The following is a 19,588-nucleotide window of genomic DNA, read 5'->3' on the forward strand; positions in this document are numbered from 1 at the left end:
GGTTCCTATCCCCCTGCCAAACCAGTTCAAACCCTCCCCAACAGTTCTAGCAAACCTGCCTGCAGATTTTTGGTCCCCCTCCAGTTCAGGTGTAACCAATCCCTTTTGTATATGTCATACCTTCCCAAGAAGCGATCCCAATGATCAACAAACCTGAAACCCTGCCCCAATTTCTCAGCCACGCATTCATCTGCCAAATCATCCTATTCTTACCCTCACTGGCACACAGCACAGGCAACAATCTAGAGATTACTACCCTTGAGGTCCTGCTTTTCAGCTTCCTACCTAATTCCTTCTTCTCTGTTCTGCAGCTTCAGATTGCCTACCTCCCTGTAGCTTTTGTCTATATACGCCTCATTATCCCATAGGAACCAAAGGTCATATAGCTGCAGCTCCAGTTCCAGTTCCCAAACTGGGTCTGTAGAACTCCCACATCTCACAAGCTAAACACACCACTGACCCTGAAGCCATTCTCACTACTCTGCACTGAAGGGAACACCAAATCAAAGAAAGAAAGGAACTTACCGCCAGAGCCAGAGCCAGAACTCCCCACTCTAACACTATCCAGTCACATAATTGCTATTCCACTTATATTTGCCTTACCTTTATTTGCTGCTGTTAATAAGCTAATCAGCAGGTAACAATTTGCAAATATGCCTCGTTTAGACTCTTGCAAGGTGAAACTCACAAGCTCAGGCACAGAGACTCACCTCTTTTCAAAGGTCCCAGTCCCATTCCTGACCTCTTAACTCAACCTTGTTGCGAAAATGGGAGATGTTCTGCCTTCAGGTACTCACAGTAAAACTGGGATCAGACCTTGTGGTGTAAACATTTTAATTTTATGCCAAGATCACAAGTCTCCCAAACAGCCTGAGACTCAAATAAGTTGCAGGTTCAGCAGGTAAAATCTGATGTAGAATATTGGAACTTTTACATTTTCGGTGTGAGCTTCATGCAAGCATAATGTAGCATGAAAGTGAGCCACTCTTTCATCCTTACAAATCAACATGAGCCACAAGCTTTATAAGCTTCAGTGTAAACCAATGTGAGCATATGTAAAATGCAAGGAATAAAAACAGTTAATTATGACAATTTAAACACATTTAAAGCTGTTATTCAAAGTGCTGTAGTAAAACATTTTGGGATGCACCCATTTCGTTCACAGTCCTCCTGCAGGCAATCAAAGGTATATCTACTACTGAACTTTCTGCTGACAATGAAAAGGTAATGTCAGATCCCCACAGGTTATGACTGATTACAAATGCCCCACGTTGCATTGTGTTCAGATTACTTTTGTTTTCTGTGATATGCCAGTGTTAAGTTGTGGCATTGAACCACTGCTCCTCTAGCACAGGACTGGTCCTCTTCAGAATCAGAATCAAGTTTATTATCAGTCCTGATGAAGGGTCTCGGCCCGAAACATTACTGTTCATTTCCCAGCATGGATGCTGCCTGACCTGCTGAGTTCCTCCAGCGTTTTGTGTGTGTTGATCCAGATTTCCAGCATCAGCAATCTCTCTTGTGTCTCCAGGTTTATTATCACTGACTTATATGATGTGAAATTTGTTGTTTTGCAGCAGCAGTACAGAGCAAAAGCATAAAATTATGATAAATTACAAAATAAATAAATAGTGCAAAAATAAGGAATAATGAGGTAGTGTTCATGGACCGTTCAGAAATCTGACAGCAGAAGGAAAAAAGCTGTTCCTGAATCGCTGAGTGTGGGTCTTCAGGCTCCTGTACCTCCCCAATGGTAGTAATGAGAAGAGGGCATGTCCCAGATGGTGAGGGTCCTTAATGATGGATGCCACCTTCTTGAGGCACCGCCTCCTGAAGATGTCCTCGATGGAGGGGAGGGTTGTGCCCGTGATGGAGCTGGCTGAGTCTATAACCCTCTGCAGCCTCTTGTGATCCTGTGCATTAGAGCCTCCATACCGGGCTGTGATGCAACCAGTCAGAATGCTTTCAACCCTACATCTACAGAAATTTGTAAGTCTTTGATGACATACCAAATCTCCTCAAACTCCTTACGAAGTAGAGCCACTGGCGTGCCTTCTTTGTGATTGCATCAATGTGTTGGGCCCAGGATAACTCCTCCGAGATGTTGACACCCAGGGACTTGAAGCTGCTCACCCTTTCCACCGCTGACCCCTCAATGAGGACTGGTGTGTGTTCTCCTGACTTCCCCTTCCTGAAGTCCACTATCAATTCCTTTTTCTTGCTGACATTGAGTGCGAGGTTGTTGTTGTGACACCACTCAACCAGCTGAACTATTTCACTCCTGAGCATCTCCTCGTCGCCATCTGAGATTTTATCAAAAACAGTGGTGTGGCATCTGTAAATTTATAGATGGCGTTTGAGCTGTGCTTAGCCACACTGTCATGAGAGCAGAGCAGTGGGCTAAGCACACATGCTCGAGGTGCACCTGTGTTGATAGTCAGCGAGGAGGAGAAGTTATTGCTGATCTGCACTAACTGTGGTCTCCTGATAAGGAAGTCAAGAATTCAGTTGCAGAGGGAGGTGCAGAGGCCCAGGCTTTGAAGCTTGGTGATTAATACTGAGGGGATGATGGTACTGACCGCCAAGCTGAATCGATAAACAGCAGCCTGACGTATATTTTGCTGTTGTCTAGGTGCTCCAAAGCAGAGTGGAGAGCCAGTGAAATTGCATCCGCTGTAGACCTGTTGTGGCGGTAGGCAAACTCCAGTGGGTCCAGGTCCTTGCTCAGGCAGGAGTTAATTCTAGCCATAAACAACTTCTCAAAGCACTTTGTCGCAGTAGATGTGAGTGCCACCGGGCGATAGTCGTTGAGGCAGCTCACCCTGCTCTTCTTGGGCACCGGTTATGATTGCTGCTCTTTTGGAGCAGGTGGGAACCTCTGACTGCAGCAGTGAGAGGTTGAAGATGTCATTGAACACTCCAGCCGGTTGGTCGGCACAGATTTTCAGTACCCTGCCAAGTACACCATTGGGACCTGATGCCTTGCCAGGGTTCACCCTCTTGAAGGATGTTCTTACATCGGCCTCCGAGACAGAGATCACAGGGTCGCTGGGTGCTGTGGGGATTCACACAGGTGTAATGTTCTTCAAAGCCTGCATAAAATGCATTGAGCTCACTGAGGAGTGAAGCATCACTGCCACTTATGCTGTTAGGTTTCACCTTATAGGAAGTAATGGCATGCAAACCCTGCCACAGCTATCGTGCATCCGATTGTGTCTAACTTCACAGAGCTGCCTTTTTGCTCTCATGATGGCCTTCTGTAGATTGTACCTGGACTTTTTGTAGGATTCTGGATTGCCGTTCTTGAATGCCACAGATCTAAACTTCAGCAGACCGTGAATCTCCGGGTTCATCCAGGGCTTCTGGTTTGGGTAAACTCGGTATGTTCTCGAAGACACACACTCATCCACGCGGGTCTTGATGAAGTCTCCCATTCTCCTTTAGTTCATCAGTACTCTAGTACATTTTCTCCAAAACCCTTTGAGGTCATGGAATGATAGAGGCTATTCCTTCCTTCTCTTCATGTAAACCTCTTCATCCCCACACTCAGAAATTTCTCTTTTTGTCTTCTGCAGTGATACCCAATCATTTTCTTCTGGATGTCTTTTTTAAACACAGTTTTCAGAAATATATAAGGTGCCATGAAAATGTGACTTGTTGCCACGAATAGAAGCCATTTGAAAGTAAATATTGTTGCAGCAAAATGAAGGAGGAACACAGGAAGCTAATAAATAGCAGCATTGACCATGCAATACATTGAGGTTCATTCCAATCCTGATACATAGTAGTTCAGATCTTGTAAATAGTGCTGAAAGGTCATTGAGCTGAAATATCATGTTTTTTTCTCCACAGATGCTGACTGATCCACTGAGTATTTCCATCATTTTCTGTTTTTAGGCCTGTGCATCAAGGAGGTATGAGTTTATCTTTACAAATATTTTTCCCTCAAACTTTGCTGCCAATGTTGTTTGAAGCTGTCAGTGTTGGAGAAAGTGCCCCGCTGTTGCAATCCTGCTTCAAAGTGCTGCCGCCACAGTCCGGGCACAGCCGGGGCTCCACTGGTTTTAGCTGCCAACTTGCATCTGCACAAGTCCCGATGCCATTACAACAGCCCAGATTTTACATGGAAAGATTGATGAACTGCTGGCCCTCTATCATTCCACGTAACTGAAAGAATCCACTACAATGCCATAGCAGATGAGGGAACTGATAGCAGCACTGGGCAAAATTCAGTGAGGAAGTCCAAAGTTGTCCACCACTTATGGTAAGTAACCTGCAAAAACAGGTTAGATCTGGACAGAAAGAGTTTCCAATGATATTAATGGTGGAGAATAACTGAGAGGTACTAAAGTAAGGTACTAAAGTGGTGACTTGAGCAACTTAATGGTTTGCTCAGGCCTCACCAGCAAATAGGAGCAGGAGTGGGCAATTTGACCCTTCAGACCTGCTCCATCATTCAACAAGCCCATTACTGATCATCTACCTCAACACTATTTTCCTGCTCTATCCCTATATCTTTGATTCTTCTGATATCCAGAAACCTATTGATCTCAGTTTTGAATACAATCAATGACTGAGCCTCCATAGCCCTTCAATGTGGAAAATTCCAAAGACTCGCCACTCTCTGAATGAAGAAATTCCTCTCCTTTTCAATCCAAAGGCTCACCTCATTAAAGGGCCTTCAGCTGATGTGCTGAAATATTAAAACACATGAGCACATGTGAAAAGAGACACAATGTCCGCTCAACATTATGGGGAAGACCTATTGTCGTGCCTGCTGTACATTTAGAGGCACAACTACACTTCTGATTGTAAAATAATTGAAGCTTAAGAGTGAGCAGGACTGTCGAACTGAAAGAATCATTTAAATTTACTGATGGGGAAACAAAATGGGTACTAGAAATTGGTTGCATGTTATCCACCCAGTTCAGTTTTCCCTTCCTTTGAGAACCATTGCTTTCAGGAAATGAGTATCTTATTTACCTATCTGGGTTGATGTAAATGTCATTCCAGTCCCTCTAACTTCCTCAGAAGGAAGAATCGGCAATAAACATTGCACCAAAACATTACTGGCAACATAAATTGAACAATTTCAGAGCATTCCACACACTGACCCAGAAATAAAGGCTGGTTAGATATATCTTTATTCCACACAAAATATGACCAGATTACAGGATGATTGTACACAACAAAAGTAATCAATACAGTGAGATGATCTGTATTCAATATGCATTTTATTGTAGGGCAGGGTAGGACACTGTATACAGATGGAGATGGGTGCAGTGGTCAACTGGAATGAAACTTGGCAGAACTTCTAAAATCTAAAATACAAGAATATAATTTTAACGTAGCTCATTCAATGCGCTACAACTAGAAACATGTGGACTACAGCACTTGCAAGGCACTTTGTGGAAATACGCTTTCTGTTTTCAGGATTCAGCATGTACTTCTTTTGCTATGGAGCAAATTTTAATCCACACTGAAGTAATTGGTTTAATTCAGGATCGGGCATGTAGCACACTGTACCAACTATCTCAGTGTAACTTTGAGCCAGGCCAGTGGAGATGTAGTCAGAGCCCAGAAGCTAGAACTCTCCAATTATCTGAGTCTTTTTTAGAATTTCCCCAGGACCATCTGCCTTTCACAGTACTGACTATAGTGTCTGACTGACTTCTCTCCATGCCTATTTAGATTATTGATCACTGTAAATGTCACTCCATTTATTTGGATTAGAGAAGAAATTGAACCATGAGCATGATTTTTTTCCTTACAGTCGGGTGGTAATCTGCCACAATACAGCATCTACCTGCTGTTGGATCTGATTTAAAATCAATGGAAGGGAAACATGCTCCATTGAGGCAGGTAACCCACTCTACCTGGTCCATGCACAGCTGACCAGATAGGGGGATGTTAGTGCCTTTTGGCAAGGGAATGGGCCCAGCAAACACTGTGTAAAATTCTCTCCTGCATGAATATTTTCAGTCATTTAGAAACATACTGCATAATCTAATTTGTTGATCTTTTTATTCATTAGGTCCCGTCTTTGCATGCCTCATCCAAAACAAAAAAGGGGTGCTGGTAATATTTTCATGCAAAGTCATTGCCCCGATTACATGAAATACATGTTTAGATTCAATTGATGCAGCTGAAGTATATTAATGCACGAAGTTACGTTCTTTTAATGCCACAATGTCTTTCAATTAGAAGAAGTGCAGTTTTGAGAACTTCTTCCTTTGATGCACTGGCATCGACTATCACACAAGATGGGTTCTCCAGTCTTCTGTACGTTGCTTCCACCCTATTGTAAAAAAGATAAAATGCATATTTTAGAGAAAGATCAGAACCCTTCTTGTGACACACCATGAAATTTGTTTCAGCAAGTTAAGTTACACCTTAGGAACAAGTTGAATGAATCTTCAGTATTGGGACCTGCTAGGTTTTGTTGTTTGTAATCTGATCCTTAACTTCAGTTTCATTTTCCAGCCTATATCTAAATGATGTTACAAGTCATCTAAGAGTGCATTACTGAGTCATCAGAAACATCATGCATGGAGGTACTCCTGGCCAACAGTAATTTCAGCAGAAGACTTGAAGAATTACTATGGAATTGCTATATAAAGTGGTTCACTTTAAAAATAACTCCCTGCCTTATTTATTAAACATCTGTTGGACTAGTGCACCCACCTGAAACATTTAGATCGGCACTGCTCTGACTTGAAGCTAGTTATAGAGCAGTAAATGTTTACTGCTGCAAAGAGATAAACTCAGACAATGATTTTACAACAAGAACTTCTTGAAGAACCTCCATTGGCGTTGCTTCAGTCTGCCCCTGATCTTTCTGTCCTCACGACACTCTGAACCGGTCCCCATTGCTGAAACATTTTGTTAAGAAAGGAGACAGGGACCTTTTGAGCCACAATCATTATAAATCTACATTCAGAAGGTACACCTGATGTAACAGTTTTCTTGGTTGAAGTGAACACTGAATAGTGAGTCAAGGAGTTCGGGAGAGAAGGAATCAGTGAGTATACATGCATGGAAAAGAAAGTCATGCAGGGATTAAAAACAAAGCACAGGGATCTTGGAATGGTGGAAGTACTTTGTTCTCCATTAACTTAAACATCAGTACCAGTAATAAGAGCTTGCATCTATAAAATAGTAAATTACCGAGGTTGCTTCATAGAGACGTGGGAAATAGGATCTAATACTTGGTTGAAAAGGTGGGTTAAAGGAGGTAAGAGATAGAGAGGCGAAATAGGCAGATTATCCTGATAAATTCTGTCAAAATGCCTGCATTTAGTGCCGCCAGTTAGTCTTACTTTTGTCGAAACAAGTTGTTTCTTTCCAGCTCAGTTTCTTCCTTTGTTTTCATCTCTCCTCTATGTTCCAAACGACGGATCCTCTCCTCCGCACTGACTGTGAGCAACAGCACCAAATCCGGTTGAAGTAGATCTTGGGGCCACTGGTATAATTCGTGGTGGGGCGGAGGGAGGTTCTCCACCTTTCCGCTAACTTCGGTCGCGATTCCGTATGCCGCAGTGCTGTGCCAGAACCTGGAAAGTAGCACGATATACTTTAAGTCCGATAGAGACATTCAGTATCTGTGATAAATACGGTAAATTTAGTAAAGTGGAAGAAATGTTCACAAGAACTTGTGCAGTTGATATTCTAAATGAATGCCTTAACCTACAAAAACTGGAGACTTATCCTGATAATTAGAAATTGTTTAATTAGTGCAGTCAACAGGTCTCAGTTTCCTTGTTGACTTTCTGGTTGGTCATTGAATGGAGTAAGTGCTGCCAATAATAAACAAGAGAACTTAATGAGTAATCCTTAGCCAATTTTCTGAATTACATTCCATTAGTTTTTAACAGGTTTTTATGACTCACTCATCAGCTAAATAGATCTTGTGAAATTACATAGTCTACTGCAAAGAATAAGGAAGATGGTGAATAAATAAACTAACAGTAAAATAATCTCTTTTGCATCTTATTTAAATATGGAAGAGCAGTAGACCATTCAGTCTCCTGAGCCTATTTTTCAACTGGCTGATCTAAATCCTAATCCCATCTATCTGCTTCAGTGGTGACAGACATAAAATTCTTGTCAAACAAAAATATATCAATCTCACTGATGAAATTTACAATTGAGCGAACAATCTCTCTTGGGGACTGAGATCCCGATTTTGTGTAAGGAAGTTTCTTCCTTGCATCATCTCTGAATTCAAGTTTAATGTTATTGCCCTTTTTCTTGACTCCCTCATCAGATGAAATAATTAATATAACCCTTTTAAGTTCTGTCATAATTCTGGTGAGTACAAAGCACAGTCTCCAGATTAATGCATCCTTTCTGATGTATGATCCCCAGAATTCAATGCAGTACTCCAAAAGGAACTAACTAGCGCTTTACATTCTTAGAACAGAACTTCAATCTCGTGTTCCAATCTTCCAACATCGTCTATTAGACTTTTTAATAATTATTTTCCACCTGTTCACAAGATTTCAGTGAGTTCTATATAGATCCTTAAATTGCTCTTCTCCATAACTTTGCATAATATATCAAATTTGATCTATTTTCCTGAATTCTGTATGGGTGACCTCATTTTCCCATGATGAACATCTAACCTTTCTGACAATGGTTATTAGACTAACAGACCTTTAATTTCCTTCTGCCAAAGTTTTAAAGTGTGGAGAAACATTAACAATTTCCCAATCTAAATGCCAATTCTTGAATCAACCACGTTGAAACCATTTTGGCAGAAATCCTGTCATGGAATTAAATTTACTGGTAGCTATGTTGCTTCGCACTCAAGGGTGTGCTGGCCACAGTGCTGGGGCTGGTATTCAGTGGCAACCACTCACTAGAGTCTTTGAAGGTTACACTCACCGATCCACAATTACTGGAGATGTTTCCGATGTTCTTGCTATGATGGAGGCGGTTATGTAATTGCCCAAAGTATAAAAGGCTCGCCGGATGAGAGGTGGTTTTACATCAAATGTTTTTCTCAAATGGCCAATGCAGTCATGTGGTGACTTTAAAAGTGTTGCTTGAATTGATTCTCTTAAAGCCTCCGTCAAAGTACTTTTTCCTAAAGATAATTCCAATAAATATAAAATGATAAAAACTACTTTCATATTTAAAAACAATAATTGTTACATTAATGGCCAAATGATCCATTTTGCTTAAATGGAAGGATCCAATACCCCCTACTATTTTTCAATGGTTCTCTCAAACTATATCATGTTTAAACTTGGAAAAAATTAGGAGTGGTACTGTTGATCCTTCGCTTAAATTTGAAGATATTTGGAGTCCATTTATTCAATATTTTCACATGATATAGATCCCTTTTCAATAACTTTTCAATTTAGAGGAACGGAGTTGTCGACATAATATTGCTCTGTTTCTATTGAGAAATTTCAGTCCAGTGTTGTTGTTTGTCGTTTTTTAAAATTTTTTTTTCAGTTTGGTTTGATATATTGTTTAGAATTTTTCTTATTGATTTGGGGATTTTTTTTTCCTTTCTTTTATATACACAATAAATCTTTTTCTTTCCTTTTTTGTATATTATATTCAATTACTAAGAGATCATGGGATCTACAGTTTTTTTTATATTTTACTATTCTTTATGATTATCTATGCCATGTTTGTTCTCCTGATCTCTTTGTATTACATGTACAAACATCGATGATATATATTAATCTGTATTAATTTGGAAACTAATAAAAAGATTGAAAAAAGAAAAAAAGAAAGAAAAAAACAATAATGTTTTATTGCTATTTAATTTCTACTTAATTGTTCGCTATTTACTTAAAATCTGCAGGCTGCACCTGGCCAGAGACAAATACAACACTGAACAATATTTTTTATAACAAAAAATAATCTGCTGGAGGAACTCAGTGGGTCGGCAGCATCTGTTGGAGGAAAGGAATTGTCAACCTTTCGGGTTGAAACCCTGCATCAGGTTTGAGAGTGGAGAGGTGAGATGGCCAGTATAAAGAGGAGAGGGGGAGTGGTGAGAAAGGAGTGTGAGGTGATTGGTGGACTGAGGAGGGGTGTAAGGTGACAGGCAGGTTGCGCCAGGTAGGGGAGGGGAGGGGAGTGGGTGTGGACTTGGGAGTTAGTGACAGGTGAATGATAGATGGAGGCAGAGAAAAGGAGAGAATAAATATGTTAGGCAGATGGAGCGAGGTGGTGGGGGGAGGAGGGTATAAAGGTGGAGACAGCTGCTGGAGGGTTTGTTGCTCCAAATTCCAGCATCTGCAGTCTCTTGTGTCTCCTATAATTTTTTATATAAATTTTAAATAGACTTTCCAGTGAACCACATAGATAGAAGGTCCGAAGAGAGTTTGTCATTCAGTGCTGATTTAGTTGACTTGTGGCAATGACTTCCAGATGAGGGCAAAACAAAAATCATCTGGGGTTCCCACTCTAATTACTGCCCAAAAATCCCAGCAGAAAACACAGGCACAGTGAAGTCCAAAGCTGTGATGTTTTTTGTCATTCTACAGCCTGTTGGTATTTGGCCTCATACATACAAAGGGAGACTTGACTGGAGTGCCTCAACATGAATAGCCCTTTTCATTAGAATGGGAAAAAGGATTCATTCCCCATCCCTACAGCCCTTCTGCTGTCTGCAACTATATTTTGAAGAGCCAAGTACTATTGATCAAAAGAGTAATATCTCAGTTTTAAGATATTCAGGCTCCATCTAAAAGAAACTGATGATTTAATTAAATTATTATACCTACAATGCATACATGAAATTTATTTTGTTGACCTAATTACTCCTTATTACTATTAAAACTGTTAAATCAGTCCAATGATTTCTGACTTCTAAATTTTTGAGTGCCTTGGTAACACATTAATTATATTAGCTACTTCAATTTTAGATAAAAATATGTAATGAATTTTATACAAAACAAATTTATATAGAATGTTCAACTCCAGTTACAGCACATTTTGAGAATGATGCTACTTGATACGTATTCCAGATTTACAAGAAATGAAATCTCTGATGGTTCTCACCTGTTGCATCAAGCCCTTCTATCACAATTACAGGATAGCGGCCCTTTTTGGAAGTCCCATTATATTGATTTGCTATTTGCAGAACCTCCTTGGCTTCAGGAAACAATTCCGCACACTATGATGACGAGAAATATAGACACATCATTCAACTAAATACTCCTCAGGCAGTCTATAAGTCATTGATGTATTTGGTAGTTCTGGTATCTGACTATCAAAGCTCAGCACTGTTATCTGTGTATTTTATAATAGTTTGGGAGAGACAGGTATATGGTGGATAAATCCTGTTCATAGTGGATAAATCCCCAGGGCCTGACCGAGTGCAAACCCCAACTTTGTGAGAGGCTAGAGGAGAAATTGCAGAGGCCCTTGCGGAGATACTTACTTCATCGTTATCCACTGGTGAAGTTCCTGAAGACTGGAAGGTGGCTAATGATGTTCCGTTGTTTACGAAGGGTAGTGAGGACAAGCCAGGGAACTACAGGCCAGTCAGACTGACATCAGTAGTGGGGAAGTTACCGGAGGGAATTCTGAGGGTCAGGACCCACCAGCACTTGGATAGACAGAGTCTAATTAGAAGGAGTCAGCATGGCTTGCATGGTAGTCCAGTCTGGAAGGTGACATCCCATGGAATCCAGGGAGAGCTAGTCGGGTGGATTCAAAACTGGCTCGGAGGTAGGAAGCAGAGGGTGGTGGTTGAAGGTTGTTTCTCGCAATGGAGATCGGTGACTAGTGGTGTGCCGCAGGCATCTGTGTTGGAACCCTTGTTGTTGTTACTTATACAAATGATTTGGAAGCAAATGCACAAGGCTTGGTCAGTAAGTTTGTGGATGACATGAAATTAGAAGGTGTTGTTGATAGTGAATAAGGTTATCGTAGGTTACAGGGGGATCTTCATCAGTTAGGGAAGTGGGCTGAGGAGTGGCAAATGGACTTCAACACAGGTAAGTGTGAGGTGATGCATTTTGGAAAGTCAAACCAGTGTAGGACTTATAGGTAGGGCATTAGGGAGTATAATGGAATAGAGGGGCCTAGGAGTTCATTGAAAGTGGCATTACAGGTAGACAGGGTGGTGAAAAAAGGCATTTAGCACGCTGGCCTTCATCAGTCAGGGCACTGAGTATAGGAGTTGGGACATTATGTTGCAGTTGCATAAGTTGTTGGTGACACCGCACTTGGAGAACTGTGTACAGTTTGGGTCACCCTGTTATAGGAAGGATGTGGTTAAAACATAGAACAGCACAGTACCGTACAGGACCTTCACCCCATGACGTTGCGCCGACCTATATAAACATCTACTCCCTGATCAATCTAACCCTTCCCTCCTACACAGACTATGCTGCTCCATTTTACTTTCTTCCATGTGCCTATCTAAGAGTCTTTTAAATGTCTCTATTGTATCAGCCTCTACCACCACCCCCGGCAATGCGTTCCAGGCACCCAGCACTCTCTGTGTAAAAAACCTACCTCTAACATCTCCCCTAAACTTTCCTCCTCTGACCTTAAACTGATGTCCTCTGGTGTTGGCCATTGCTGCCCTGGGAAAAAGGTGCCGGTTGTCCACTTTATCTATGCTCCTCATAATCTTATACACCTCTATCAAGTCACCTCTCATCCTGCATTGCTCCAAACAGAAAAAACCCTAGCTTGCTCAACCTTTCCTCACAAGACATATTCTCTAATACAGGCAGCATCCTGGTAAATCTCCTCTGCTTCCTCTCTAAAGCTTCAATATTTTTCTTATAATGAGGTAACCGAAACTGAATACAATACTTCAAGTGTGGTTGAAACAGAGTTTTCTAGAGCTGCAACATTACCTCACGGCTCTTGAACTCAATGCCCGGACTAATGAAGGCCAGCGCACCATATGTCTTCTTAACCACCCTATCAACTTTAGAAAATCATTAGGATAGAGAAGTCACCAGGTTTGGATGGGATATATCCAAGGTTATTATGGGAAGCAAGGGAAGAGGTTGCTGTGCCTTTGGCGATGATCTTTACGTCCTCACTGGCCACAGGAGCAAAGCCAGATGATTGGAGAGTGGAAAATGTTGTTCCTTTGTGTAAGAAAGGGAATAGGGATAATCCTCGGAATTACAGACCAGTGAGTCTTACTTCAGTGGTGGGCACATTATTGGAGAAGATTCTTAGAGACAGGATTAATGGGCATTTGGAGAAGCATAGGCTGATCAGGGACAGTCAGCATGGCTTTGTGGGGGGCAGGTCGTTCCTCATGAGCCTGATTGAATTCTTTGAGGATATGACTGATGAAGGTAGAGCAGTGGATGTGGTGTACTTGGATTTTAGTAAGGCATTTGATAGGGTTCCTCATGGAAGGCTCATTCAGGAAGTCAGGAGGAATGGGATCCAGGGAAACTTGGCTGTGTGGATTCAGAATTGGCTCGCCCATAGAAAACAGAATATGGTGGTAGATGGAGCGTATTCTGCCTGGAGGTTGGTGACCAGTGGTGTTCCGCAGGGATCTGTTCTGGGACCCTTGCTCTTTGTGATCTTTATAAATGACTTGGATGAAGATGTGGAAGGGTGGGTTAGGAAGTTTGCTGATGATATAAAGGTTGCTGGTGGTGTGGATAGTGCAGAAGGTTGCTGTAGATTATGTTACGAGCTAGGTTGCTACTTGCTGAATGTCCCTTTAAGGCACCTGGACAGTCGTGTAGTAGTGTGTGTGTGGTGTTATCTGATGACTGCAAGACTATGTCTGGAGCATACTGGCTGTTGCACAGAGAGACGGGGAGAGGGAGAGAGTGAGAGAGAGCGAGACTGACTGACTGCCAGTCTCTGTATCTATGGATGAAGAACAATAGCTGTGACTGTCACTATACAATCCATGTATGGATTTTTGGAGCAATCTGTGGAGTCCACTTCGTCGTTAACCTGTACTGGAAAGCAGGTATATCTGTGGGCAGCCATGAATCGAGTGCCCTCGGTGTGGCAGATACTTCGGAACAAAGCAATGGAGATCATCGGTGATTGAGGTGTCGTATGGGTTCCGTCGTGAAACTTGTGGATTTCGTAAATTTTCTCTCTACATTCTCTCTACAATCTAGTGTGGTTTTCAGAAGCCTTTGCTCACCGTTCTACCTTATGACTTGCTGAACTGAACTTTAAGAACTATTCCTGGACTTGGGGTTTGGAAATTTGAGTTTATTTTTCGGGTCAATGTTTAATATCTAACGTTTTTATTTCTCTTATTATTAAAGTAGTTATTGATAAATAGATTCTAACATTTATACATGGCTCGTTGTGTTTCTGTTGTTGCTGGTACATAACAATTACAACAGGATATTGATAGAATGCAGGTTTGGGCTGAGAAGTGGCAGATAGAGTTCAACCCAGAAAAGTGTGAAGTGATACACTTCGGGAGATCGAATTTGAAGGCAGAATACAAGGTTAATGGCAGGACTCTTAGCAGTGTGGAGGAACGGAGGGATCTTGGGGTCCATATCCATAGATTCCTCAAAGTTGCCACACAGGTCAATAGGGTTGTTAAGAAGGCGTATGGTGTGTTGGCCTTTATTAGTCGGGGTACTGAGTTCAAGAGCCGCGAGGTAATGTTGCAGCTCTATAGAACACTAGTTAGACCACACTTGGATTATTGTGTTCAGTTCTGGTTGCCTCATTATAGAAAGGATGTGGAAGCTTTAGAGAGGGTGCAGAGGAGATTTACCAGGATGTTGCCTGGATTGGAGAGCATGTCTTATGAGGATAGGTTGAGCGAGCTAGGCTTTTCCCTTTGGAGAGGAGGAAGATGAGAGGTGACTTGATAGAGGTGTACAAGATGATAAGAGGCATAGATCGAGTGGACGGTCAGAGACTTTTTCCCAGGGCAAAAATGGCTAACACGAGGGGACATAATTTTAAGGTGATTGGAGGAAGGTATAGGGGGGATGTCAGAGGTAATTTTTTTTACACAGAGAGAGGTGGGTGCATGGAATGCACTGCCGGCATAGGTTGTGGGGGCAGATACATTAGGGACATTTAAGAGACTCTTAGGTAGCCACATGAATGATAGAGAAATGGAGGGCTACGTGGGAGGGAAGGGTAAGATAGATCTTAGAGCTGGATAAAATGTCGGCACAACATTGTGGGCCGAAGGGCCTGTACTGTGCTGTAATGTTCTATGTTCTAAGTGACTGACCAACCAGTTGGTCCTCTGATAGCTCATGCTGTCAGAAGATCATCTCACTGATTCCAAATGCCTGCAATGATCAAAGGCATTTGGAAACAATTGGGAAAAGAAATATTAAGAATTGTAAAAGTTATTATTATTTAAAAACATGAACTGCATTTAATGGTCTGTTAATTGGTTATTAGACCATGAATTTTAATGGTTGGCATGGACACGTATGGGTCAAAGGGCCTTTTTCCATGACCCCAATTAAGAACATGAACATTTATTAACAGAAAGAAAATAAAGAAAAAAACTACTCAAACTTTCCTTTTAAGTATATGTAACTGGATATGACAGTTGTCCCTGGTATAAAATTGAGAGGGAATATCTGGTACCTGGGGTTACGATGCAAAAGAAGCCCAGCAGTGTTGCCATATTCTCTGCAGCTGGCCCTGGTTCTCTATGGACCTAACAGCTAGCTGTCAGTGCATTCTGGGCCAGTAAATACTCGGCACTCGCAGTTGCTTTCTGCTGGTAGATTCACTCAGACAGAGATCAGGATAAGTTGTGTCTACCATGGATCAGGAATTTGGAATATGGTATGGGAGTTGGATAACTATCAGCAGTAACAGTACTTCCCCTAACAGCAGATGTACTGGAAGGGTTCAACTCTCTAGCTGTCTCAGAGGCTGAGGTTCTCACATTAGGTGGTGGCCTCCAAGTTCCTGTTTCCATTAATTTCCCTATTATTTATGTCAGACTCACTGGACTGTATTACCTGTCTTATCCCTGCAGCTCTTCTTGAATAAAGGTACCAGACTACCAGGCACTTCCTTAAGGGCCAAGGAGGATTTGAACATTTGGTACCTGTTATTAATGACTGTACTTTGCAGCATCAGCTTTATATGGAAACGCCTCCTTCATTGTCACGTGACTGTCTCCAGCAAGAATAAAATCTGGGAGGCAGCCTCCAGGAGTGAAGGAAAACAGGGAATCCTACAGCCCCTTTGCTTGTAGCAGCTGTTGAAAAGAACTCTGAACTGAGGGTAGTGCCAGTGAGGAATCTGTGCAGTGTAGTGGTTAGCGTAGCACTTCACAGCGCCAGCGAGCCGGGTTCAATTCTGGCCACTGCCTGTAAGGAGTTTGTACGTTCTCCCCGTGTCTGCGTGGGTTTCCTCCGGGTGCTCCGGTTTCCTCCCACATTCCAAAGACGTACGGGTTAGGAAGTTGTGGGCATGCTATGTTGGCACCAGAAACGTGGCGACACTTGCGGGCTGTCCCCAGAACACTCTACACAAAAGATGCATTTCACTGTGTTTCGATGTACATGTGACTAATAAAGAAATCTTAAAAAAAGACAGATGTGCCCAATAATACATTACCTCAGTGTCAGACAGACTTGTACTCTCGATTACTGCATTTCCATTATGGTGACAGACCCACACCCATCAATGTAGTAAGCACTCTGGGGTCCAGAGGCGAGGATGGATGCAGGTGCCAGATCAGACAGGACCTGACATGGTCCTTGGGTCTCTGATCCTTGGGTCGTTCGCCCAAGGCCAGGTTGGGTTCCTAAGGCAGGTCTGGTATTGGGTGGGTCCAGAGCACCTGTACCCAGCAATGGGGATCGGGTGGATTGGGGAAAGATTCAAACGCTACTTCGCTTCTCTAGTCACTGCCTCTTTAAGGAGAAGGGGTGTCTTGAAGGCTCCCGCCTCTGTTGGTGGGGGCAGTCTGCAACCTGGGTCAATGTCAAACTGGACGTTCTCCCTTTCAGAGACACAGATGTAGGCAACACTCCAGCTGGGAAGCTCAGCGAGAGGGGATAGAAGCAAATGTTGCAGGACTGCAGAGCAGTAGGGCAGATAGAAGCATCCCGTGGGCCAGATAAGGTCCATATGTTGTGCACCATGGTTTTAACTTACACCCCTTGCTTCCAGCACTGAGCCACAGAAAATAAGGTGCTTGTTTCTGAGTGAGAAGCCAGTAGAAGTAGCTGGGTTTGTCCATTTGTGATAAAAATTAACCCACCTACCCACAAATACCTACACTGCTGTCTCTCACTGAACACCCATGCCTGGATCATGCAGCCAGTGCCTGCCCTGATGAGACTGAAGGAGAGGTTAAAATAAAGACAGATTTGTGGGGGATGGAATGAGAGGAGCGTGAAAAGGCGACAAAGAGGGAAAAAAGTGACAGAGTGAAGGAAGCAAAATACACTGACAGAATCGAGGAGGCGAAGTGAAATCGATTTAATGGGTGCATGGGTTCATAGAAAGCAAACCAGGCTGGATCTGACCAGTTACAAAATAAGAGGCCAGTCATTTAAGACTGTGGTGCGTAGAAAATCCTTCTCTCGGAGGGTAGTGAATCTCTGGAATTCAGTGCTCCAGAGGGTGGTGGAGACCAGATCATTAGATATATGAAAGGTTTAATGTATGAGAAGTGTTTGATGGTTCTGGGCCTGTACTCGAAGTTCAGAAGGATGAGAGCAGATCTCATTGAAAGCTACCAGATACTGAAAGGCCTGGATAGAGTGGACACGGAGAGAATGTTTCCATTAGGAAAGTCTAGGATCTGAGGGCACAGACTCAGAATAAAGGGACGTCCCTTTACAGGTGAGATGAGGAGGAATTTCTTCAGCCAGAGGGTGGTGAATCTGTGGAATTTGTTGCCACAGAGGGCTGTGGAGGCCAAGTCATTGGGTGTAATTAAGGCAGAGATTGTTAGGTTCCTGATTGCTAAGGGGGTTAAGGGTTGTGGGGAGAAGGCAGGAGAGTGAGTTTGAAAAATAAATCGGCCACCATCGAATGATGAAGCAGACTCAATGGGTTGAATGGCCTAATTCTGCTCCTGTATCTTATGGTCTTATAGGTAAATATTTGAAAGATCAAGAAATTCATGGTGGGGAACTGCACAGGAGTTGAGGCCAACATAGATCGGCCATGATCATATTAAATGCCTGGGCAGGTCTGAAGGTTCTGATTGCCTGCTCCCGCTCCTATTGTGTTCTTGGTACAGAGCAGGTGAAGCAGATGCCATAATTTTCCAGTGGCCTTGTAAACATCTGGCCACTTCTGCAAATGTTCTGCACATCTGCTTGGCGGAATTATGCCATCAACGTGTTGGATAACAGCAGAAAATGCTGGGGTCACTCAGCAGGCCAGGCTGCATTTACGGAAAGAGACAACATTAACCTTTGGTCATGATTGGTTGTCAGACTCTCTCCCCACAGAGGCTGTCCGGCCTGCCGAGTATTTCCAGCATTTTCTGGTTTTAGTTCAGATTTCCAGCATCTGTAGTTTTCTGATTTTCATACAGACCCGTGCAGCCGGACTTACCTCCTTTAAAACGCCATATGCATCTTCATACTTATAGAACACAACAGAGTTTTTGATGTTTAACACCGAGGGGTGAAGCTCCGGCTTCTGAGTCAGAGACAGGCAGTTTCTGAGGATCTCCCTCTGCTGCCCACCACTCAGCAGCCCCAGGCTCTGCCATATCCTGCCCTCCTCGCCCCTTCTGTAGGTGCAGAGACAGGTCTGCCCACTCTCACGGACCAGGTCCCGCAGCACAAGCTCCGTGGTCTGACAGCATCGGTCGTCTTGCACCAGAAACCCTTTGATCGAAGATCCTTCCTCGTTGGGCAAAAACGCCGTCAGTTCCATGACCCGGCACCTCTCGGGCAGCCGGGTCAGTTTGCTCTGCAGGTGCATGTAGGATTCCGCACCCTGGATCCTGTTGTCGGAGGCGATGCAAAGCGAATAGGTCTGAGCTCGGCTGAGGAGCTGGTGCAGTCTGCAGTTCTCATCCCAGGGCCCCTCGGGGCTGGGGTTGAGGGCAAAATACAGCGGCTCCGAGCTGCTGCCGCACTCGATTGCAAAGACTCTTTTGGCCCATTGCTTATAGAGAGCGGAGCCGAGGGAGCTGGCCATGTCCCGGCTGCAGCGGAGACTCATCGCCGCCGCAGCGCCACCAGGCTGGGTCCCGGCAGAGCCGGCGCTGCAGCCGACGGGTGGGTGCGGCAGTTCACTACCGGCGCTCCGGAATCGAAACCCAGCCGCCTTTAAACAAGTGTGACGTCTGGAAAACGAAAGAGCCGCACAGCTTGGGAAGTAAACGAAAGTCAGCGGCATCCTTTTCCAGACTCGACCTCTCTAATTCCCGCTCTCTGCAAGTGGAGACAGGAGAGACAGCCGATGCTTGAATCTGGAGCAGCCCACAGAAAGCTGGAAAGCTCGGCGGCTCAGGCAGCATCTGTGGAGGGAAACGGACAGTCGATGTTTCGGGTCGAGACCCTTGGACTGAAAGATGGAGGGGAGGGGGGGGGGGCTACAGCTAAAAACTACTGGAAGAACTTTATACTGGCTATCTCCCCTCTATCTTCTGTCTAGATGAAGGGTCTCGACCAGAAACGGCGTCTGTCCATCTCTC

The 19,588-nt window shown here is 43.4% G+C and overlaps 1 protein-coding gene across 1 annotated transcript; it reads right to left on the bottom strand.

Moving 5' to 3' along the window:
* Window positions 1-5,147: 5,147 nt before the first annotated feature.
* On the bottom strand, window positions 5,148-19,132 carry cmpk2 (cytidine monophosphate (UMP-CMP) kinase 2, mitochondrial). The gene is made up of 5 exons (XM_052024906.1): window positions 18,496-19,132; window positions 11,026-11,140; window positions 8,887-9,088; window positions 7,320-7,553; window positions 5,148-6,298 (listed from the first exon to the last, which is right to left on the bottom strand). The coding sequence occupies exons 1-5, from the start codon at window positions 19,111-19,113 to the stop codon at window positions 6,169-6,171; spliced, it is 1,299 nt and encodes a 432-aa protein (XP_051880866.1). The 5' UTR covers window positions 19,114-19,132; the 3' UTR covers window positions 5,148-6,168.
* Window positions 19,133-19,588: the final 456 nt, after the last annotated feature.

The sequence above is a fragment of the Pristis pectinata genome, chromosome 10 (assembly GCF_009764475.1).
Source record: "Pristis pectinata isolate sPriPec2 chromosome 10, sPriPec2.1.pri, whole genome shotgun sequence".
In the NCBI taxonomy this organism is placed as follows: Eukaryota; Metazoa; Chordata; class Chondrichthyes; order Rhinopristiformes; family Pristidae; genus Pristis; species Pristis pectinata.